This window comes from Dipodomys merriami, unplaced genomic scaffold (genome assembly GCF_024711535.1).
Source record: "Dipodomys merriami isolate MVZ:Mamm:240054 unplaced genomic scaffold, mDipMer1.0.p SCAF_114, whole genome shotgun sequence".
In the NCBI taxonomy this organism is placed as follows: Eukaryota; Metazoa; Chordata; class Mammalia; order Rodentia; family Heteromyidae; genus Dipodomys; species Dipodomys merriami.
Window position 1 is genome coordinate 101,209 of NW_027202427.1, and position 24,913 is coordinate 126,121.

The 24,913-nt window shown below is 46.4% G+C and overlaps 1 protein-coding gene across 5 annotated transcripts in view; it reads left to right on the forward strand.

Moving 5' to 3' along the window:
• The first annotated feature begins 18,463 nt into the window (after positions 1–18,463).
• The window catches only part of LOC138822677 (phosphatidylinositol-3,5-bisphosphate 3-phosphatase MTMR14), a 49,450-nt gene continuing 43,000 nt past the window's right edge, over positions 18,464–24,913 (forward strand). For all 5 annotated transcript variants that reach the window (XM_070015478.1, XM_070015480.1, XM_070015479.1 and 2 more), the window contains exons 1-2: positions 18,464–18,734; positions 22,048–22,196. In XM_070015478.1, the coding sequence (XP_069871579.1) occupies positions 18,579–18,734; positions 22,048–22,196 (305 nt within the window). In that variant the 5' untranslated portion in view covers positions 18,464–18,578. The remainder of the gene's footprint in view (positions 18,735–22,047; positions 22,197–24,913) is intronic.

Below are 24,913 nucleotides of genomic sequence, written 5' to 3' on the forward strand. Positions count from 1 at the left end.
TGCTCAAGGCTAGTGCTCTACCATTGAGCCACAACACCACTTCTGTTTTTTTTTCTGAGTAGTTTATTGGAGATAAGGGTCTCATGGACTTTCCTGCCAGGGCTGACTTCAAAGTGTGATCTTCAGATCTCAGCCTCCTGAGTGGCTAGGGTTACAGATGTGAGCCCCCAGCATCCAGCTTCAATCCCAGTTTTCAAGAAAAGAAATTAGGGGTCCATGAAATTCCACATGTGGAGAACTCAAAGTCACATGAATTCAATTACATGGGGCCTGAGCGCAGGGTACTCAGCGGGTCTGGCTTTCAGATCCACTGTCTTTGGAGATCGTGTTCTGGTGTCTTCTGAAAGCTATGCCAGGATGCTGAGCTGGAAGCCCAGGAATGTCTTCTTCTACATTCTCTCCTACTTTACAGATGGGGAACAGGAGCCCGAGAAGAAAATGGACCAATCACAGTTCGAAGCCAGCACAGGCAGGAAAGTCTGTGAGGCTCTTTTCTTCAAAAATCTGGAAGTAGCGCTATAGCTCAAGTAGTAGAGCGCTATCCTTTCATTTCTTTTTCGTTTTTCTTTTCTTGTTGCTGTGAGACTGAGAGTCGAACTCAGTACCTGACACGTTGCTCACTGGCTGGTGCGCTACTAACTGAGCCAAGCCTCCAACCTCAAGAGCACTAATCTTGAGCAAAAAAGCTCAGGGACAGGCACTCAGGTTCTGAGTTCAAGTCCTTAGGACTGGCACAAAAAATAAATTAGGGCTGGGAATGTGGCTTAGTGGTAGAGTATTTGCCTACCATGCATGAAGCCCTGGGTTTGATTCCTCAGTACCACATACACAGAAAAAGCCAGAAGTGGCACTGTGGCTCACGTGGTAGAGTGCTTGCCTGGAGCAAAAGAAGCTCATTCAAGGCTAGCATTCTGCCACTCAAGCTACAGCTCCACTTCCAGCTCTTTTGGTGGTTAATTGGAGATGTGAGTCTTACGGATTTTCCTGCCTCGGCTGACTTCGAACCATAATCCTCAGCTTCTTGAGTAGTTAGGATGAGAGGTGTGAGCCACTGGCTCAGAGCATTGATTTCTAACATAGATTACTGGTGGTAAGCCGAAGTGCCTGAATTTTATTCCTATCATTTGTGTCTACCCTTGCATTTTAAAAACATGCATAATTAACAGAAGAGCTGAAATACATGGAGATCTCTACTCCTGCCCAGAAATGGATCTGAATACAATACTCTTCCATTTTCATTATCATCGTTGACTATTTTCAGTTGCAACTTCTATTTAAAGCCCCTTAATGTGTAATGTTTTAGTCAGGTTTATTGAGGTATAATTTAGCTACAGTAAAATACACCCTATTCAGCACTGAGCAACATACATGGTTGTGTAACCACTGTAATTAAGTTCGGAACAATTCCATCATCCCCAAATTCCCCACCGTCACTGCATTCCACTCGGGCCCTGGGCCACTATTTATTTCCTACCGTTTATATAATGTCACCTAAGTGGCATACATTAATATGCACCCTTTTGAGTCACTTGACTAATATGTTTGGAGTTCAGCCATGTTGTATTACTGGTTGGTCCCATTTTTTTTTAAGTGGTACTGGGGTTTGAACTCAGTATCTCTTCTCCTCCTCCTCCTCCTCCTCCTCCTCCTCCTCCTCCTCCTCCTCCTCCTCCTCCTCCTCTTCTTCTTCTTCTTCTTCTTCTTCTTCTTCTTCGTCTGGGGGGGTCCGGTCATGGGGCCTGAACTCTGGGCCTGGGCGCTGTCCCTCAGCTCTTCAGCTCAAGGCTAGCGCTCTACCACTTGAGCCACAGTGCCACTTCCGGTTTTTTTCTTTTTGCTTATGTGGTGCTGAGGAATCAAACCCAGGGCCTCAGGCATGCAAGGCAAGCGCTCTACCACTGAGCCACCTTCCCAGCCCCTCATTTATTCTTCTTGTTAAGTCATGCCTCCAGTCCTGTTCTTCACTGGTTATTTTTTTGTGTGTATGACAATCCTGGGGCTTGAACTCAGGGCCTGGCAGCTGTCCCTTATTTTTTTTGCTCAAGGCTGGTGCTCTACCACTTGAACTATAGCTCTACTTTGGCTTTTTTTTTTGGTGCTTAATTGGAGAAAAGCATCTTATGGACTTTTCTGAGTTACAAGCATAAGTCACTGAGGCCCAGCCTGGCTTATTTGTTGAGATGAGGTCTTGATAACTGTTTGCCCATTCTGGCCTGAAACGTCAATCTTCCCAAGCTCCACTTCCTAAATAACTGGGATTATAAGCATGAGCCACTGAGTCTGGCCTATTCCAACCATTGTAATAAGTCTTTTAGACTCTACCTCTAGCAAAAGCCAATTTCCTTTGTAAGTCTTTATTTTGTAATTATTTTATGCCACAAGAAAAGAACAAAGGAAGCTAAGCGGACATCTATAATCCTAGCTATTCAGGAGGTGGAGAGCAAGAGTATCACAGTCTCAGTGGGACAAAAAGTTCACAAGATCTCATCTCAGCCAAAAAAAAACATTGGGTCTGGGGGTACACACCTGTCATACCAGCTATGTGGGAATAGAAGATGTCAGGCCAGCCTAGGCAGACATGGAACATTTGAAACATAACTAAAGCAAAGACTGGAGGCATGGATCAAGTGGTAGAACGACTGCCTAGCTAGCCCAAGACCCAAGGAAACCTTAGTACTACTGGGAAGGAAGGAAGGAGGGAAAGAAGGAAGGAATAAGGAGGGAAAGAAGGAAGGAAGGAAGGGAGGGAGGGAGGGAAAAGGGGGAAGGAAGGAAGGAAGGAAGTAGGGAGGGAGGGAAGGAAGGAAGGAAGGAAAGAAGGAAGGAAAGGAGGGAGAGAGGAAGGGAGGGAGGGAAGAAAGGAAAACATTTGTTTTTGCCTGCCTTGCATTGGATCCTTAAACTACATTATTGCCACTGGACACTTGTGGCTCACACCTAGATACTCAGTCCTAGATACTCAGTAAGCTGAAATCTGAGGTTCATGGTTCAAAGCAAGCTCAGTCAAGAAAGTTCATGAGATTCATTTCCAATTAAACACCAAAAAGCCAAAAGTGAAGCTATGACTCTATTGGTGGAGTACTAGCCATGAACAAAAAATGATCAGGGACAGTGCCAGGCCTTGAGTTTAAGCCCCAGGGCCAGCATTAAAAAAAAAAAAAGTGCCAGGCACTGGTGGTTCATGCCTCTAATTCTAGCTACTCAGGAGGCTGAGATCTGAGGATCACAGTTCAAAGCCATCCTGGGCAGGAAAGTCCCCAGGGAACTTTTATATCCAATAAACCACTAAAAAAACCCAAGTGGAGCTGGGAAGGTGGCTCAGTGGTAGAGTGCTTGCCTTGCATGCATGAGGCCCTGGGTTCGATTCCTCAGCACCACATAAGCAGAAAAAGCTGGAAGTGGCGCTGTGGCTCAAGTTGTAGGGCGCTAGCCTTGAGCTGAAGAGCTGAGGGTGCTCAGGCCCAGGGTTCAGGCCCCATGACTGACAAAAAAAAACAAAAAGAACCCAAGTGGCACTGTGGCTCAAGTGGTAGAGTGCTAGCCTTGAGCTGAAGAGCTGAGGGATGGCACCAGGCCAGACCAGGAAAAAAAAAAAAGCCAACCATTACAGCCTTTAATCCCTTCAATGACACAGTGACACTAGATGCCAGCACCCCACTGAGGCTCAGCAAACAGAACTGTGGTCACAGCCACACAGCCTAGAAGCAAGCCCTGCTAGGTCTGTATGAGCCTGGGGTTTGGGCGCTTTGTAGGAGGCCATTCTGCTTCTCTTCTCTGCATCTCAGGGGTTTGGTAAGAATCACACTTAAGGATCAGGAAAGTCATCTGAACTGGGCCGGAAACCTGGTTAAGTAATCCAAAGGTAAGTCCTTGATTCGCAGCGATATGAGTGGAATCCCACTAGGCTGCCTTGGCTGTTGTTTGGCAATATGAAATTGAGGACACACATCAGGCTGGCCAGAGTTAGTTCCCACTTGGGTTGAGGCAAGTGTCCTGGGGGAAGATATCCTCTGGAGAGCTTGGCCTCCTGGCTTAGACTTTCTAGATGGGATTCCAGAAGAGTCACACATTGCCCCAGGACCTAGACTTCTCTTCCCCAGCCCTTCACCCCCTGGATGGGTTGTTCACCCTCTGCCTTCCCTTCAAAGCTCAAGGATCTTTCCAGCCTTGGCCAACACTGGCTTCCTGTCCCTGTGCCTGCCCAAAGAGGAACATTCCAACATGCTTGATTAATTAGTCGATGATTGATTTATTAACTGTTGACATGCCGGCATCCCCTTGCCGGAAAATTAAGTCTAGTTATGTGGGTTTGAGGGATTTAAAGTCTCCAACACTCAAGTTATACTAGTGAAGAAATACATTCATTTTTTTGTTATATATACATTAGGTGTTGTTTTGTTCTTTTGGTGGGAAGGCAATACTGGAGCCTGAGCTCAGAGGCTTGCATTCTTTTTATTTTTATAATTTTTAATTGAAATTAAGTGATTACATAAATTTAACAAATTTCACAATATTGTGGAATAGTGATACTTAAAGTCACAGACACATTTTAACCTTCATGAGGCAAATTGTCATCATTATGATCTATAAAATTTGTGAATTCTGGGCTGGGAAGGTGGCTCAGTGGTAGAGCACTTGCCTTGCATGCATGAGGCCCTGGGTTCGATTCCTCAGCACCACATAAGCAAAAAGAAAAAAGCCAGAAGTGGTGCTGTGGCTCAAGTGGTAGAGCGCTAGTCTTGAGCTGAAGAGCTGAGGGACAGCGCCCAGGCCCAGAGTTCAGGCCCCACGACCGAACCAAAAAAAAAAAAAAATTGTGAATTCTTGGAGCTCTGACAATACAACGATTTCTTCCAAATCGGGTGATATGTACATTCCTTTCCTTTTGCTTAGTGTGAGCTATTCCCTCTTTTCCTCTCATTTCCTCTCTCCCATCGCTTTCTTGAGTTGCTTAGTTCACTTTCATCAATGTCCAGTGCAGCTGATGGCCCTTCTGTTGTATGTTTTCCCCTGTTTCCCTTTGATTCTGTGTCCTCCGCCTAGCTTCCCTCAGATGTGAGGCTTGCATTCTTGCTAGGTCCTTTTGCTCAAGGCTGGTGCTCTAACCACTCGAGCCATACCTCTACACCCATATCTAATTAACTGGCAAAAAAAGCAGAGCTGGAAGTGTGACTCAAGTGGTAGAGTGCCAGCTGTGAGCAAGCAAGTCAAGTGAGCGAAAGGATCTGAATTTAAGCCTGGTACCAAGAGAAAACAAAGAACAACTAAAGAAAATGTGGCATGAGGAGAATTAAGGACCTAAAATGATTTTTCAGGAACCATCTGAGTGAAGAGCAGGGCTAGGAGGCAGAAAGCTGAACCCGAGTCCCTGGGCACAGTCCCTGGGGTGGCTACGTGTCCCAATTTGCTGTGGGTTAGATAAAGGTCCTCCAAGGGTCATAATTAAAGGTTTGGTCCTTAGTCCTTGGTCCTTAGTGGAAGGTCATGGAACCTTTAAGAGGTGGGGCCTATGGAAGGTTATAGGTCATTGTGAAGATTGTCGCATTCTGGTCTACTCTACCTTTTTTTCTTTTCTTTTTCTTTCTTTTTTTTTTTCTTCTTGACAGGAGGAATGTGCTTCTTCTGGAAAGTGCTCCCACCATGATGTGCTGTTTCTCAGCAGACCCACACATTATGAACCAACCAATCAAGGGCTAAAATTGCCAAAATTGTGAGCCAAGATGGACCTTTCCTCTTTTTAAGTTGATTATTTCAAGGTTGTCTTGTTGTTTTGCAATAATGGAGAACAGAGTTTAATACTGTAGGAGCTAAAATGATTGAGTTCATTTGGGAATGCCCACTAATCTCACCTTCCCTTCTTACTACCCCACTAGTATATTTAGCCCACCATTTATTTATTTATTTATGTCAGTCTATGAACTCAGGCCTGGGCACTGTCCCTCAGCTTCATTTTTCTCAAGGTTAGCACTCTACCACTTGAGCCACAGTACCTCTTCAGGCTTTTTCTGTTTATGTGGTATTGAGGAATAGAACCCAGGGCTTCATCCATGCTAGGCAAGCACTCTACCCCTAAGCCACATTCCCAGACCCTCACCAAATTTTATTTATTTATTTATTTATTTATTTATTTATTTATTTATTTATCTATTTATTATATATTTTTTGGGTCCAGTCATGGGGCCTGAACCCTGGGCTTGGGCGCTGTTCCTCAGCTCTTCAGCTCAAGGCTAGCGCTCTACCACTTGAACCACAGCGCCACTTCTGGCTTTTTTTCTTTTTTGCTTATGTGGTGCTGAGGAATCAAACCCAGGGCCTCATGCATTCAAGGCAAGCACTCTACCACTGAGCCACCTTCCCAGCCCCCCTTACCAAATTTTAATGAGTGAGTTTCTCTCTAGTGTGCATGTGCTTAAGCCATGTATCAAAATCCCCTGGGGAGCCCCATGAATGTGCAGGATCCTGACCTGAGGTGGGGATCAAGAATCTATCCTTGGGGGCATTGGTGGATCACCCCTGTAATCCTAGCTACTTAGGATGCTGAGATCTGAGGATCACGATTTAAAGCCAGCCCATGCAGGAAAGTCCATGAGACTCTTATCTCTAATTAACTACTAGAAAACCAGAAGTGGTGCTGTGGCTCAAGTGGTAGAGCACTGGCCTTGAGCTGAAGAGCTGAGGGACAGCGCCCAGGCCCAGAGTTCACGCCCCATGACAGACCCCCCCCCCAAAAATCTATCCTTGTAATTGGGTGCTATTGGCTCATGTAATCTTAGCTACTCAGAAGACTGAGGTGTGAGGATCACAGTTTAAAGTCAGCCCAGGCAGACAAATCCAAGACTCTTATCTGCAATTAACCAGAAAAAAAAAAAAAAGCTGGAAGTAGGGCTGTGGCTCAAATGGTAGGGTTAGACTTGAATGAAAAAATTAAGGGACAGCATCCAGGCTGAGTTCAAGCCCCAGTAAGTTAGCACGCACACACACACACACACACACACACACACACACACACACACACATACGCACAACACATACAAAATCTGTCCTTTAAACAAAGCTTGTATCAGATTGGGTGCTGGAACTCATGTCTGTAATTTTAGCTACTCAGGAGGCTGAGATCTGAGGATTGCAGTTCAAAGCCAGCCCAGGCAGGAAAAGCCATGAAACTCTTATCTCCAATAAATCACCAGAAAAAACTGGAAGCGGCGCTGTGGCTCAAGTGGTAGAGCCCTAGCTTTGAGCTGAAGAGCTAAGGAACAGCACTCAGGCCAAGTTAAAGCCCCATGACCCACAAAAAAGAAAAAAAAAGAAAAGAAAAGAAAAAAGAAGTCAGCTAGGACAGAAATGTCTCTGAGATTCTTATCTCCAATTAACCACTAACAAGCTGGAAGTGGAGGTGTGACTCAAGTGGCAGAGTATTATTAGCTTTGACTAAAAAAGACATATAAGGGCACAAAGCCCTGAGTTCAAGCCCCTGTACTGGCACACACACACACACACACACACACACACACACACACACACACACACACAAGCTTCTTTTTGTATCCATCATGCTGGATTTTTCCCATAATCAGGGTACTGAGAGGAGGGAGAGAGAGGAGGGCTCCAACCAAGATCCCCACCCACTTAGCACCTACACCATGGCAGTGTGGCATTGGAGAAGGAACATGGCTTCAGGCCTCAGCCTGCTTGGTGGCGGAGACTGCCCAGCTCCTGCCTGCCCTGTTCCTTCCTCCACCCCACTCCTTGCCTGATGTCCCTAAATGCAAACTAGAGTCGTTCAACTAAGGAGAAAATGAGTTTCCTTATGATCATGCTCCACAAGGTGCCTGGCGTCCGAGGACATTCTAGACACGTATGAGCAGTTAATATTGAGTCTTTCGTGGATAGTTTCACCAGTTGCCCATTACATTGCAAGCTAATTGATTTGCTGACATCACCGCCTCCACCACATGCCAGCCCTGGGAGGCCGGGATTATTGTCCTGCTCAGCAGGGACGAGGCAGACTCTGGAGACACAAATTGCCCATCATCCGATATTGATGAAGCCAAATAAGTGCCTCCGGGACTGTGTGTGGTAGCAGCAATTTTCAACCTGGAGTCTCAGAAATGCAGCCTCGGGCGCCCCCACCCCATCGGAATCAGAAACTCAGAGGGGAGGCCCAGCGTCGTCCATTTTAATCAGCCCTGTAGGTGTCTGAGTGAGATCTGATTCAAACCAGAAGATTAAGAAGCTGGGTGAATAGAGAAACAACAAGCTCCTCTTGCCCTCTTTCCACAATCCCGATCAACACGGAAGACTGCTCTGACCTCCAGTGAGGGGTGAGGAGGGAGGGGCTCCCTGCAGGCCTAGCAAGGACACGCACCAGCGGACTGACTTTCTGAGGCTATCTGGAGATCATGTCAGACTTCCCCCAAGTGGAGATTCAGTTCCTCAAAACTATACCCACCCCCGACCCCCACCCCCACCCCCGCCCATTTTCAAAGCTAATCACAAGGCCCTGGGGTGTTCCCTTGTGTTTAGGATCCAATGACTATGAGCCAAGAATCCCCTCCCTCAAAGAGTTGTAATGGGGCTGGGAAGGTGGCTCAGTGCTAGAGTGGTTGCCTCACATGCATGAGGCTCAACAGCACTTAAGCAGAAAAAGCCAGAAGTGGCGCTGTGGCTCTAGTGGTAGAGCACTCGCCTTGAGCTGAAGAGCTGAGGGGCAGCGCCCAGGCCCAGAGTTCAGACCCCATGATCGACAAGAAAAAAAAAAAAAAGAGGTGTAATCAAATCAATTCACAAGTACCATTTGTTGCCAAGGATACCGTGATGCGGGGGTGCCCAATGGGCCTGCCCTTGTTCAGGAAGCTTCTCCTCAGAAGCCTGTCCTTTGAGGGTTTTATGCAGGTATCATTTCATAGGCATGATGGATTAAGCTGTTAGCCATTGGTGACCAACTTATCCTTAACCTCTTCCCTCCCTGGAGGTTGGGAGATAAAGCTGCAAGGCCCAAACTTCTCATCCTGCTCCGATCTTCCTGGTAACCAGCCCCAGTCCTGAAGCTGCTACTTAAGAGCTGCACACCACAAGTCAGCTCATCAGTATACAAAGAGAGCATTAGGGTTTTAGCAATTTCAGGAATTTTAGTAGCTATGTGCCAGGAAACTGGGGCAAAGACCAAATATATATTTCACCATCTCTCTAGCCCTGGGTTGGAAGACTGGAGCAGTTCCAGTCAAAACTAATAATCTGTACTTCTAGAAAGATTGTCAGTCTCTGAATACAGTGTGTGTGTGTGTGTGTGAGGGGGGAGCAAATGAAATAAAAGAAGCCAGGTGTGGTGGCTCATGCCTGTAATCCTGGCAACTCAATAGAATCGTAGTAAGTATGACACTAGTTTGGACAAAGACAAGAGAAAAAATAATGAAAGCAAATGGGACTGGTGGTGTGATTCTTGTCACAGAATGCTTGGCTAGCACAAGGCTGAAATGCTAGAACTGCAAAAAAGAAGAGAAAAAGAAAATTCAACAAATGAACCTCACAGTGTATCAAGTTGGAGAATTATTCAAATAGACAACTTTTTTCCCCTAGAGAGTGTTACTATATAACCCAGGCTGGCCTCAAATCCAAGATCCTCCTACCTCAGTCTCCTGAGTATTGTGATTACAGGTTTCTATTACCATTCCTGGATGAATGAGACACTCAGTGGAATATACCTTAAGAAAGAAATACAAAGCAAACGAAAATGAATTTAACAATCATATTACTGATTAATAATATCTTTTTTTCTGTTTTGGTCCTGAGGCTTGAACTCAGGGCCTTGGCACTGTCCCTGAGCTCTTTTGCTCAAGGCTAGTGATCTACCACTTTGAACCACAGCACCACTTCTAGTTTTCTGGTGATTAGAGATGAGTCTCATTGACTTTCCTGCCTGGGCTGGCTATGAACTATGATCCTCAGATCTCAGCCTCCTGAGTAGCTAGGAGTACAGGTATAAGCCATTATGCCCAGCAATAATATGTTAATCTGGTAGCCATAGTATTATTACTCCAGAACTAATCTATATAATAAGATACACCAAGTAGGTAATTAGGTAATTATTTTAATGATATTAGGATATGAGATTTTCAGGATAAAATAAATGCGTATAAAATCATAGCTTACTGAAAATGTATTCTTGGAATATTGATGTTATGCTGTCAAAGGAAAGAAATTAGAGTAATTCAGTTAAAGATCTTGATTGACACACTCTCTCTCTCTCTCTCTCTCTCTCTCTTTCTCCTCTCTTTCTCTTCCTCCTTTGTGCCAATATGGAGCTTGAATTCAGGGCCTGGGCACTGTCCCTTAGCTTTTCTACCCAAGGCTGGTACTCTACCACTTGAGCCACACCACCACTTCCAGCTTTTTGCTAACTAGAAATGAGAGTCTCATAGACTTTCCTGGGCAGGCAGCCTTCAAACTTAAGATTCTTGGATCTCAGCCTACTCAGTAGCTAGGATTCCAGGCGTGAGCCGCCCACAAGCACCTGCCACAGGATCCCTGTGATGTCCAAGTATCACTTCTGAATGTGCTCTGTCCTTTAGCGGGAAGGATGCTGTCAGAACTCCACAGGGGATAGAGAAACAAGAGCAACACCATCAGAAGCAAAAGCCATGCAAAAAAGTAGAAATTCTACACAAAAATGATTCCGTTTTTTTTTTTTCTTCAGCAACAACAAAAGAGGGTGAAAAAAAATAGAGCCGGGCACTAGTGGCTCATACCTGTAATCCTAGCTACTCAGGAGGCTGAGAACTGTAGGACTGAGGTTGGGAAACAGCCCAGACAGAAAACCCCATGAGATTCTATCCACAGTTAACCAGCAAAAATGCAAGAAGTGGGAGGTGTGACTCAAGTGGTAGAGCGGCAGCCGTGAGTATAGGAGAAACAAAGCGAGAGTAGAAAGCCTTGAGTTTAAACTCCAGTTCTGGCACACACACACACACACACACACACACACACACACACACACACACACACAGAATAAGGAAAAATGTAAAGAAAAAGAAAAAACGGTGAGTGAATTGTGTTACATTAAAAGCAACTACTTTTCAAACAACAACAAATAAAACCTACTACTGTTTACCAAAAGGCACATGAGGAGACACTGTGTGAAGGTGCCAGGCACAGTGGAGGGGCTCATGCCTATTTTCCCAGCTACTCAGAAGGCAAAGCTCGGGAGGATTGTGAGTCCAGGCCAGCCCTGGAAAAATGTTTGCAAGACTCCATCTCAACCAATATCTGGGCATAGAGGAACATTCTTGCCACACCAGCTGCAGCAGGAAGTGAAATCAGGTGTTGATCCTGCCAGCCCAGACAAAAAGGGAGAGCCACCTCAGAAGAGCAAAAAGGGTTCAAGGACAAATGCAGCAGTGGTCTCACTAGACACTACAAGGAAATTGAAGCATACAATGTGTGGGTGAGGACAGGAGGGAAAAACTGGGGGACAGCAAGGGCAGGGGTGACATTGTCCAAAAAGAAATGTACTCACTACCTGGCTTATGTAATGTAACCCCTCTGTACATCACCTTTATTTTATTTTTTATTTTTTGGGTCCAGTAGTGGGGCCTGAACTCTGGGCCTGGGCGCTGTCCCTCAGCTCTTCAGCTCAAGGCTAACGCTCTACCACTTGAGCCACAGCGCCACTTCCGGCTTTTTTCTTTTTATTTATGTGGTGCTGAGGAATCGAACCCAGGGCCTCCGGCTTGCAAAGCAAGCGCTCTACCACTCAGCCACCTTCCCAGCCCTGTACATCACCTTTATAATAACAATAAAAATATTTAACAGGTTCAAATAAGCCAGGTGCCAGTGGCTCATGCCTGTAATCCCAGCTACTCAGGAGGCTGAGATCTAAGGATCACGATTTGAAGCCAGCCCAGGCAGGAAGAAAAGTCTATGAGACTCTTATTTCCAATAAACTACTCAGAAAAAGCTGGAAGTGGTGCTATGTCTCAAGTAGTAGAGTGCTAGCCTTGAGCACAAAGAGGCTCAGGGACAGCGCCCAGGCCCTGAGTTCAAGCACCAGGACTGTCAAACAAAATAATAATAATAGTGCCTGCCTGGAGTATGTACATCCTAAGTTCAAACCCCAATACCATCCCCACCTCCAAAAAAGGGTGAGAAGGCAGCCACAGAATGATTGGACAATTTTTTTTTGGGGGGGGGGGTCCGGTCGTGGGGCCTGAACTCTGGGCCTGGGCACTGTCCCTCAGCTCTTCAGCTCAAGGCTAGCGCTCTACCACTTGAGCCACAGTGCCACTTCCGGCTTTCTTTTTGCTCATGTGGGGCTGAGGAATGGAACCCAGGGCCTCATGCATGCAAGGCAAGCGCTCTACCACTGGGCCACCTTCCCAGCCCCGCTCTTTGCAATTTATGTATTTCAATTTGTATCTAGAATATCCAAATGTCTTCTACAAATCAGTAAAAAAGAAAAAAAACAACAAAAACTAACAAGTCAGTAGAAAAGTGGGCAAAAGGCATTCACATGAAAAGTTATATTCAAACTAGCAATAAATGTAGCAAAAGGTGATTAACTTCATTAATCAGGGATATGCAAATTAAAACCAAAATTAACTCTGCTGAACAAGCCAGATGCAGAAAGTACACATTGTATGATTCCGTTTATAGACATGTCTAGTGACAGAAAGCAAATCACTGGTTGCTGGGGACAGGGATGCGTGGTGTTGGCCGAGAGGAGACTTCAGGGAACATCCTGAGAGGGGTTGATACAAATGTTTGAAATCGTGATTATGGAGGTGATTTTATAATTTGGCTTCACTCGTCACATGGACCAAGTGAGTGCATTTTATTGCATGTACTCTATATAAACAAAACTGCTTTTGGCTGGGTGCAGTGGTACATGCCTGTAGTCCCAGCTACTTGGGAGGTTGAGGCAGGAGATTGTATAGTCTAGAAGTTCAAGGCCAGTCAAGGTAACAGTAAAAATATAAAAAAGAACAAAAGTTTAAAAGAGTAAAATTGGGGCTGGGAAAGTGACTCAGTGGTAGAGCGCTTACCTTGCATGCCTGAGGCCCTGGGTTCGATTCCTCACACCACATAAGCAAAAAGAAAAAAAGCCAGAAGTGGCGCTGTGGCGCAAGTGGTAGAGCGCTAGTCTTGAGCTGAAGAGCTGAGGGACAGTGCCCAGGCCCAGAGTTCAGGCCCCAGGACTGGACCCAAAAAAAAAAAGAGTAAAATTGATCAATAGCTTGGTTGATTGAGTGTGTGTGTGTGTGTGTGTGTGTGTGTGTGTGTGTGTGTGTGTGTGTGTGTGTGTGTGTGTGTGTGTGTGCTAGTCCTGGGACTTGAACTCAGGGCTTGAGCTCTCTCCCTGAGCTTTTAAACTCAAGGCTAGCATTTTGCCTACCATTTGAGCCACAGCTCCACTTCTAACTTTTGGGTGGATAATTGGAGATAAGGTTTTCAAGAACTTTGTTGCCCAGGTTGGCTTTGAACTGCGATCCTCAGATCTCAGTTTCCTGAGTAGCCAGGATGACACTTATAAGCTGCTGGCATGCTACTAAAATTGATTTTTAAAGCACACCACAGGGGATGGGAAGATGGCTTAGTGGTAGAGTGCTTGCCTAGCATGCACGAAGCCCTGGGTTCCATTCCTCAGTACCACATACACAGAAAGAGCTGGAAGTGACACTGGCTCAAGTAGTAGAGTGCTGCTCTTGAGCAAAAGTAGCTCAGGAACAGTGCCCAGGCCTTGAGTTCAAGCCCCAGAATTGGCAAAAAAAAAAAAAAAAGAGCACCATAAGGTATCATTACATTCCCACAGAGCTGCTTTAACTAAAACTTCCCACAATAGAAAGGACATAGAGCCCCTGGAATGCTCATAGTTGCAGAAAAATTATTTATTTATTAATTTGGCCAGTCATGGGGCTTGAACTCAGGTCTGGGTGCTGTCCCTGAGCTCTTTCGCTCAAGATTAGCCCTCTACCACTTGAGCCACAGTGCCATTTCAGATTTTTTCTGAGTAGCTAATTGAAGATAAGAGTCTCACAGCCAGAGTGGGTGGCTCTTGCTAGTAATCCTAGCTACTCTGGAGGCTGAGATCTGAGGATCATAGCTTGCAGCCAGCCTGGGCAGAAAAGTCTCTGTGAGACTCTTATCTACAATTAACCTCTCAAAAACTGGAAGTGATGCTGTGGCTCAAGTGGTAGAGCACAAGCCTTGAGCACAAAGAGGCTCAGGGACAAGCCCTGAGTTCAAACCTAACAACCACCACCACCAACAACGAAAGTCTCATGGATTTTCCTGCCCAGGCTACAAGTGTAAGCCACCAGTGCCTAGGCTGTAAAATTATATTTATATTGATCCTGTCAATTCTACCTAGATATATGCATATATGCCTGAGAAATGTCTGTATAGACTTGCCAAAAAATCTACTAAATAATTCAAAGTTGCACTATTTTAATAGCATAAAATGGAAATATATATACAATATATTTATTTCTGTATATATTATGGATATATATATATGATTTATTCAATGGAACAGCAACAAGAATGAAGAACTACTATTCAACTATGCAGAAACAGACAGTATAAGTTGAGAGGAAATGGCCAAACACAATAAAGCACATATTGTCATTCCATTTGACTGGAGTTTAAAACCAGGCAGAAGCTGGGGTCAGTGGCTCACTCCTGTAATCCTAGCTACTCAGGAGTCTGAGATCTGAGGATCATGATTCAAAGCCAGCCTGGGCAGGAAACTCTGTGAGACTCTTATCTCCAATAAACCACTCAGAAAACCAGAAGTGGCACTGTGGCTCTAGTAGTAGAGCGCTTGCCTTGAGCTGAAGAGCTGAGGGATAGAGCCAAGGCCCAGAGTTCAAGCCCCACAACTAAATAAATAAATAAATAAAATACCAGGCAGAGCTAACCTCTAGAGTTAAAAGTCAAGAGAGTACTCTCCTGGTTAGGAGGTGGTTAGTGACAGAATTGGCAGGTGTTTCCATTTGTATATTTTGGCCTCTTGTGAATCTTGTAAGAAAATGAGGTCTTGGGGTTAGGAAGGTGGCTCAGTGGTAGAGCGCTTGCCTTGCATGCCTGAGGCCCTGGGTTCGATTCCTCAGCACCACATGAAGCAAAATGAAAAAAGCCGGAAGTGGCGCTGTGGCTCAAGTGGTAGAGTGCTAGCCTTGAGCTGAAGAGCTGAGGGACAGCGCCCAGGCCCAGAGTTCAGGACCCACGACCGGACCCCCCCCCAAAAAAAAAAAGAAAAAAAAGAAAATGAGGTCTTAGTTTGGGTTTGTTGTTGTTTGGGTGTGCATTTTGTGTTGCTTCCTTAAAGATAGGGTTGCAGTGTGAAGCCCAGGCTGGCCTCAAACTCTCCATCTTCCTGTCTCATCCTCTGTGGTGTGAGATTATAGATGTGTAGATGTGTTACTATGCCTGCCAGTAGATGAGTATTTTAATTAGGATCAAAATGACTATGATTTGACAACACTACACTTTGAGCTTTACATTTCCTGTAACTTAGCCAACTGGTTGGCTGATAGTCATGATGTTTTTTGTTTGAGACCATGGTCTCACTACGTAGCCTAGCCTGGCCTCAGATTCCATATTCTCCTGCCTCTCAAATGCTAAGATTACAGGTATGAACACCATACCACTTTATTTATTTATGTTTGTCTTTTTCTATGCTAGTGGGATTTGAAGTTAGGGCCTGTGTGATGTCTCTTAGCTTTTTCTGCTTAAGGCTGGTTCTCTACCTCCACTTCCATATTTTCTTGGCTAATAAGAGTCTCAGGGACTTTTTTGCTTGGCCTGGCTTTGCACTGAAATCCTCAGATCTCAGTCTCTCTTTTTTTTGGGGGGGGGTCCAGTTGTGGGGCCTGAACTCTGGGCCTGGGCGCTGTCCCTCAGCTCTTCAGCTCAAGGCTAGCGCTCTACCACTTGAGCCACAGTGCCACTTCTGGCTTTTTTCTTTTTGCGTATGTGGTGCTGAGGAATCGAACCCAGGGCCTCAGGCATGCAAGGCAAGCACTCTACCACTGAGCCACCTTCCCAGCCCCTAGATCTCAGTCTCTTGAGTAGTTAGGATCACAGGTGTGAGCCATCAGCACCAGCCCATAGTGACCTCTGACAACCAACTGATAGCTAAATGGACCATGGCACCTCCTAGATCTTCATCTCCACAAACTAACATTTTTGAGACAGTACGCCTCATTGTACTGCAAATCCCAATGATGTCAGACTGCCAATGGAAACATCTCAACTCTGCAAGTAATATTTAGGAAAAGGCATTCAAGCACTCTTATGGTGTGGCCCCACCCCCTTCAGCAATGTTCAGGTTTTAGAGAAGTGATAGGATCTTCAGGGCTCTGACGGCCGTATCAATGGATGTACCAGTGATGGGTTCATCATTTGATGGGCATTTGGGAGGTGATGGTCTAGTTGAATGGAGTGGGTAATTTGGGACATTTCCCTTGGGAGCTATGTCTTGTCCTCTCCCTGGCTTCCATGAACAGTTTTGCTCTGCCACGAGTCCCTTATCATGATGTTCTGCCTCACCAACACCCCAAAACCACAGAGCCCAGTGACCATGGCCTGAAACCCTGCAACTGTGGGTCAGGATAAACATGTCCTCCTTTGACCTGACTTTCCCACAGCAATTAAAAGGTAACACAGACACCAGATGCCCTGCCCTAGTGAGGCAAAGCCATTAATGCATTGCTCTCAACTGATGACAACCCAGACCTTGAAGAGACAGGTGTCTGGACCCTTTGAGCAATTTCTTCTGCACACATAGTCTTTGGTTCTTCATTAGTACTGTTGGCTCAAGTAATTTTCTTTTGTCTGTCATGCAAGAAACAGGTTCATTCCAGAACTATCTTTGTCTCGTGGTTTATAATTTGATTAAAGAACTGGTATTGGGGAACTGAAACATTCTGGCTGGTCCAGTGTAACCAGCATGTGCTGGTTACAAGGGTGCTGATATATATATATATATATATATATATATATATATATATATATATATAATATAATATATATATATAGTACCTCAATAAAATGTTCATCAAAAGTACAAAGTAATTTCAACTGTCTGAGAAAAATGCAACACAGATTGGTTATGAGGATCATATGTGATGGACTGTCTCTTGCTTTATTCCCCTAGGTCAAGCAAAGCACCAGGTGCTTGCTCACCTGCTTGCCCTCAGACAAGCCATTTGGACATGGGCTCAGCTGAAATTCCCCTCACTCCAGGTGGAGCATTCCACTGTAGGCTTGGCCAAGGACACTGCCCTGAGCCCCCAAGAGACCATAGCCCATATTTTCTGCTTCCTTGTTAAGCCCTATATAGCCCACCCCAAAATCTATTCCCTTTCACAACCTCCACACCGCAGGAAGCTCTATGCCCCTCCCTGGCAATGAACAATCCTAGCCGTTGCTAAAGGGGTCTGGCCTATACCTTTTCTGTTCTCCTCCATTTTCCTAACACCATTAAGGAACAGTATCAATCTTGCTGTTAGGGTTGTTAAATGGCCTTGTGAACATGTACTCCCCTCCACCCCCCCGTTTTTCCTTTTCGCCCTGGTCCTGGAATTTGAACTCAGGACCTTGCCCTCTTACTTGTTTTTTTCTTCAAGGCTGGCACTCCACTATTTAAGGAACATTGAATATTTTGCTGGTTAACTGGAAAGAAGAGTGTCATAGGCATCTTCTACTCTTCTGGCTGTGAACCAGGATCTTCAGACCTCAGCCTCCTCAGTAGCTAGGATTAGAGGTGTGAGCCATCAGGCGCCTGGCTTTTTAAAATTTTTTATTTATTATTAGCTAATCTGTTAGAGGCAAATACTTAAGCATTCACAGATGATATAATGTGGCGGATGGGGTTTGATTTAAAATAATTCCTGGGCTGGGCAGGCTCGATTAAACAGGAGCGATGGGCCTGTGTTGCTTGAGCCCGTAAGTACATACACGAGGGACCATTAAACTATCATCTCCACTTCTGTAGATGTTTAACATAGTCTGCCAAAATGGAAAGCGAGTAAGGCTATTAAAAAGAAAAGGAGAGCAGAGTTGGTGGGGTGATGCGCTGCGTGGTCGGGAGCCCTGGAAAAGAGCTTTACGCAATGCTGTCTTAATATTATTTATTACGGTTAATTTGGCTGCTAGCCCTGTTGGTTCCCTCCTCTCTCCGTAATGGTTTATCCCACTCTCCCGGGTTCTTCGCCACGGTTCCGTTCCTACTAGCTCCCAGGCTGCCCTCTCCCGCCGGCAGCCCCACTGGAGCAGCCCGGCTTCCCCAGGGGAAACCCCGAAGGGCGGAGCGCGGGCCTCTGCCAGGGGCGGCGTTCCCCTCCGCGAGTCCACTCGGAACGCTCCGCGTCAGGGGAGGGCCGGTCTTCGTGGGCAGGGCGCGATTCCTGGGCTCTGATTGGCTACATCCGAAGTAAACATCCGGCGAGTTGGGGCGGGGCCGGAAGTGGGAGAAGAAGGCGGCGGCTGGGGCGGTTTTGGGAGCTTCCCGAGTCGGAGTCGGTGCCGCCGTGTGCCATGGGCTGGGCTGAGGCGCCTTGAGGGGCCGCGGGGGCTGGGCCATGGCCGGCGCTAGGGCCGCCGCCGCCGCCTCGGCGGGGACCTCTGCCTCCTCGGGCAGCCCGCCGCCGCCGGAGCCGGGGCTGGGGGAGCTGCTGGAGGAGTTCTCCCGGACGCCGTACCGGGCTAAGGACGGCGGCGGGACGAGCGGCTCCAAGGTGAGTCCCGAAGGGGGACCGCGGGCACCCCCGCCCGGCCGGGGTCCGGAGCACGGGAGCTGGCGGGAGCGCCCTGCGGAGGACGAGCGCGCAGGGGCTTTCTCCCGGGTCGGGGCCCCCAGAGGACGCGTGGGGCTCCGGACCCGTGCAAGGAGGCCGAGGGCCCGGGGCCCAGGAGGGAATTGCCCCTGGGGTTTGCCAGCAGGGTCCGAGCCGAGGGCTGAGGTGCCAAGGCCGGGGAGGAGAGCGGGAGGGAGATAGTATCCCGCCCAGCGTGCCGAGAGGTGGTGTCTGGACAAAACACCCCAAATCTTAAGTGAGAATAGGCTGGGGGTGCCCCCAGGTTAGAGGTCAGGTTGAGGGGGCCAAGGGTAGCGGGGCAGTTCGGAGTCGGACGAACCCGAGCGTGTCGCCTCCTTATAAGGGCCCAGCATGACTTCGGCCCAGCCCTCCCCTTCCTCCACCCCGCGGGAAGACAGTACCCACACGCGCGCGCGCACACACACACACAGTACACACACACACAGAGTACACACACAGTACACACACAGTACACACACACACACAGTACACACACGACAGTACACACACACACACAGTACACACACGACAGTACACACACACAGTACACACACACACAGAGTACACACACACAGTACACACACAGTACACACACGCGCGCACACACACACAGTACACACACACACGACAGTACACACACGACAGTACACACACACACGACAGTACACACACGACAGTACACACACACGACAGTACACACACAGTACACACACGCACGCACACACACACAGTACACACACAGAGTACACACACACGACAGTACACACACACACAGAGTACACACACACAGAGTACACACACACGACAGTACACACACACACACACACACACACACACGGCCTCCACGTTGCTTCATCCGAGGTTCTCAGTTCCTCTTTTCCCTTCCACTCCCTTGGGGTTTCCACGGGGCATCTATAATCACCAGACCTGGCCGGCTTCCGGCCTAAGAAAACCCACCTAAGCGCCGGCTGGTGGTGAAATGGGAATCTCACTGATCCTTTCACCTCTCCTTCCCACGTGGGTTTGGCAACTTCCATCAGATCAGCTTTCCCGTGCGACTCTCTTCCATCCTCCACCTCAAAGCGCTCGATTTGACTGGGACATACTGTAGGTGGCATCTGCAAGTCTTTGAAGTAACTCAGGGAAGTAACTCAGTAAGAAAGGGGCTCTTTCCAAATAACCAAGTGTTTTTCAGAGCATCAGCTGGGTTACTTGTTAAGAGTAACCTAGAATTGGCGCTTTTTTGGACTGTACTCTGGGATTTATTCTGAGGTTTTTAGTTTGCTAAGCAAGTACTCTTGCCTTATACTCCAGTCCTTTTGGCTTTAATATTTTTTATCTAGAAGGTAGTTGGGATTACAGACAGGTATGTACCAACTTGACTAGCTTTAGAATTTGCATTTTTCTTTAGCAGGCTTGATAATTACGTACCCTGAGGAAGGCATTATGAATTATTTCCTTCATGAGGGTTTTTTGTGGACCCCTTTTGCATCTTACCCCTGAAAATTACAGTTGTCATGTTATACTTGACAGTAACCCCAAGCTAGCCTAAGTGTCTCTTTGGGATTCTTGAGCTCATTCAAAGTTGTTTTTTGTTTGTTTGTCAGATATGGGGCTTGAACGCAGGGCCTGGCTGCTGTCCCTGAGTTCTTTTGCTCAAGGCTAGTGCTCTACCACTTTGAGCCACAGCTCCATTTCCAGTTTTCTGGTGGTTTATTGGAGAGAATAATCTCACTGTCTTTGAACCTCCATCCTCAGATTTCAGCCTCTTGAGTAGCTAGGATTACAATTCACCTGGCTGTTTTTTTCTTTTATTGGCAATAGTGGGGTTTTAGGGTCTCAAGCTTGCTAGACTGTGGTGATGCTGTGGAACCAGACCTCCAGCCCTGTTTTGACTGGTTATTTCCAGGATAGAGGTCTTGCCTCACACCTGGACCCATTCTGAGTTGCAGTCTGACTAACATTCCTATCATTGGTGGAACCACAGGCATGCCCCACTACATTCGCTGATAGGTTGAGATGGGGTTGTGCTGACTTCTATCTGGGCTGACCTTGAACCATAATCTTACCATCCTCAACCTAGCCAAGTAACTAGAGTTACATGTGTGAGCCATTGATACCCACTAGGTGGTTTGGTTTTGAGACAACAAGGTCTGTGCCCTGATGCCATAACTGATATCCTGATTCCAAGTTGATCTTGAACATGGGGTCCTTCTGCCTCAGCCTCCTGTACTGGGATTATAGGGGTATACCACCACTCCCGGCTTTCTTACAAAGTTCTTTTGATGTTAAGCAGATGCTGTGTAAGGAGGCAGTTTTTACTGATGACACTGACAAGAGTCTCAAGGTACTAGAGAGGTTCAGGGGGAGGTAAGGAAAGCCTGCTGTCCAAGGAACATGATGGATTATTGCCAGTTATACTAGCTTAGAGTAAGAGTAAGGGTTTGTTTTTGGTTTTGTTTTGAGACAGTGTCTCACTGATTAGCTCTGGCTGTCCTCAAACTCATGATGATCCTCCTGCCTCAGCCTCCCAAGTGCTGGGAGGACAGCAAGATTTCTTACATTTTATGGGTCATCCACTCATTTGAAGTTAATGAAAGCTGTACTCCAGCTGGGTGCCAGTGGGTCACACCTGTAATCCTTGCTACTTAGGAGGCTGAGATCTGAGTGTCACAGCAGACAAATCCAAGAGATTTTTTAAAAAAAATCTCCAATTAACCAGCAAAAAGCTGGAAGTGTAGGTGAGACTTGAGTGGTAGAGTGACAGCCTTGAGTGAAAATGCCCTGAGATGAAGCCAAAAAAAAAACAACAACAAACTGAACACAGCATGACATACAATATGGAGGCAATTCAGGATCCTTACTGAAGCATTTCACATGTGGTGTAATTAACACGAGGGGCCTGTGACCCAGATTCATGTCTCTTCACAGCATTGAGTAATAATAGTCAATCCCAGTGACCTCACTAGATCCGGGGCTGCTTAATTCTCAAATTCAGAACTCAGGAATCTTCCTGTTGTTGGTTGTGGAGCCTGAACTCTGTCCCCCATCTCTAGCTCAAGGCTAGCACTCCTACCACTGGAGCCACAGCGCCACTTCTGGCTTTTTCTGCTTATGTGGTGCTGAGGAATCAAACCTAGGGCCTCATGCACGCAAGGCAAGCACTCTACCACTGAGCCACCATCCCAGTCCTGAACTCAGGAATCTTTATATTCACTTCTCCTCTTTACAGGTTGAGCGCATTGAGAAAAGATGTCTAGAACTGTTTGGCCAAGACTACTGTTTCAGCGTGATTCCAAATGTGAATGGGGATATCTGCGGCCACTACCCCCGGCACATCGTATTCCTGGAGTACGAATGTTCTGAGAAGGAGAAAGACACGTGAGCATCATGTGACTGGGGCCTAGGCGCTCACCTGCAGCTGGGCAGGGTAGACTCACTTTCCCCGGGTGCTAACAGGGTTTGATGAGTTGGGATGGCAAGGTGGCATGACATAGAATGAGGGTTAGGAAGTCACAGCCTGGGATTATTTTACCCCTACTCTTCAGTTCATTGTTGTAAGCACCTTTCACCTCTCTGTACAGCCTCAGTGGCTTTTGGGTTTGTTTGTTTGTTTGTTTGTTTTGTGAATGTATGTGTCAAGACAGACAAGAGCATTTATCATATAGCCCTTAGCCCCCTAACCTCTAAAATTTGAGTTTACTTCCTGGCTGTCCCATTTTCTGGCTGAGCAAGTTATTTAACCTCTTTGTCCTCAGTTTTCTCATCTATAATTCCCTGCCTCATCTTAATTAATGCCTATAATGACTAGTTAAAACTCTAGAAAAGGGGGCTCTTTCAGTCCCTACTGATAAATGGTGCTAATACATGCTGACATGTTTGTTGTAAGAATTAGAAATAAGAGCTACCTTTTTATGCCTAGGTGACCTGAGTGTTTTATGTAGGTAACAGTTCTTACCAGAGCAGACACTTAAGTGCCTGATGCACGAGGTAGCCCGTAAGTAGTAAACGGACAACTGATCAAACACTGAGGCTCCAGAGTTGTTGTTGTTTTTTTTTCCTAGTGTATGTGTGTATTTGTTTTTGAGACAAGATCTTGGCTATGTAACCACCAGGCTAGCCTCAAAATATCTCAGCCTCTCTAGGAGGCTGGGATTTCAGGGTTGCATCAAGACATTTAGCAACAAGACCCCATCTCAAAACTTGGCAGTTCAAGCAATGTAGCAACAAGACTATCTCAAAAAGAAAAAGAGAAAAAGGAGAGGGGGATTAGAGGGAGAGGAAGGGAGAGGGAGGGGGAGAAAGAGGGAGAGAGAGAGAGAAAGGAAAGGAAGAAACAGCAAAAAGAGAAGAGAAGCTGGGTGTGGTGGTGTTGCATGCCTGTAATTCCAGCACTTAGGAGGTGGAAGCAGGATTGGAAGTTCCAGGCCAGTCTTGGCTACAGAGTGATTATAGACAAGTACCACCTCAATTTAGAGTACGGTCAGGATCATCAAGCCAAGTACTTGAGGATTGTGCGTGGGAGTTACTGGTTTTGAGCACTCATTAGGGTTATAGATTCTCTGGTATTTCTCCTGGGTCTTCAGAACCAGAATTTCCAGAATCTAATTTCTTAGATCTCCCTAGCTCGTCTAAGCAGCTGCATGTCACTGGGATCCAGAGAAGACTTATGACCAGAGGAACAACCTAACTCACTCAGAAGGATTAGAGGGAAAAGCCTTAGTTTCCTCATCTGAAGGGTGGACATGTCTGTAAAAATGCCTTGTGAGCTGGGCACCAGTGACTTACTCCTGTAAACTTAGCTACTGAAGAGGCTGAGATCCGAGGATCATGATTCAAAGCCAGTCTGGGCAGAAAAGTCCCCGTGAGACTCTTACCTCCAATTAACCACTCAAAAACCAAAAGTAGAGCTGTGGCTCAACGTGGTAGAGTTCTAGCCTTGAGCAAAAGAGCTCTCAGGGACCATGTGTAGGCCCTGAGTTCAAGCCCCATGACTAACTAAATAAAAATTCCTTGTGAGGTCATGCTGGGGTTCCCTAAAAAATGGATGAATTAAAGATTCTGTGGAGGGAGTGGAGGCACAGATTAGTTAATAGAGCACTAGCCAGTGAGCAAAATCGTCAGGTACCAAGTTCAAGCCCCTGTCTTGGTCCACCCAACTTAAAACAGATTCTATGAAGATCCTAGAAATTGTATCATATCCTGGGGGTTTCTAAGCTTCTCCTGCTAGAGTTTGGTAAATTTGCTTTCTCTAATCCTGTGACCTACAGGGCTTTGAGCAAGATTTGCTTTTGTTCCCCTTTTGCATTCTCATCAGTGCTGGCCAAGGGGTGGCTGGTGGTTTCATCTGTGTCCAGATGGCATTCTCAACTTTGTGATTGAATCATTGGGGGGAATCTCTTCTGCATGGTGTAGCTCAGTGTCTCTGAAGTAGGGCCGAATTGTTGTCTAACAAGCTCCCAGCTAATGCCAGACTACCTTTTAGTAGTACATGGAAAGTGAAGATTGGGCCTCAGCAAATCTTTTCCTGAAAGGAAACATTTTCATCGCTAATCAGGTCTAGCCATTAAAGAGAAGGAAACTAATGTTTACTGGCTGGCAAGTGTTAGCATTTTGCACACCAGCCTAAGTTGTGTAACCAGCCCCGCAGTGAAGAAGACAAAATTACCCCATCCTATGGAGAATGAAGTTGAAGCCCAGAGAAGCAACTTGCCTCTGTTAAGGTCACCAGATTTGGGGCAGTGGTGTTAAAAGCCAAGTTTCCTGATTCTTTAACTGGCTCCCACTCTCCCCCTCCCAACCTTGTCCAGCAGGGCTTCACTGTCCAGGCTAGGACCACTGTAATACCTCACTCTAGGGAGTTATTGGAGGGTTGTGTTTTTTGCTTTTGTTGGTTTGGTTTTTGCAAGCTGAGGAATGAAACCAGGGCCTTTGGCATGTAGGCAAATGCTCCACCATTGAGCTATATCCTTGCTTTTTTATTATTTCTTTTTGCTGTGCCCAGGTTGGCCTGGAACTCTGAGTCCTCCATCTCCTGAGTGCTAATTACAGCCAGCTTTTTGGGGGGAAAGGGGGACAATAAGGTCTCATTGCTAAGT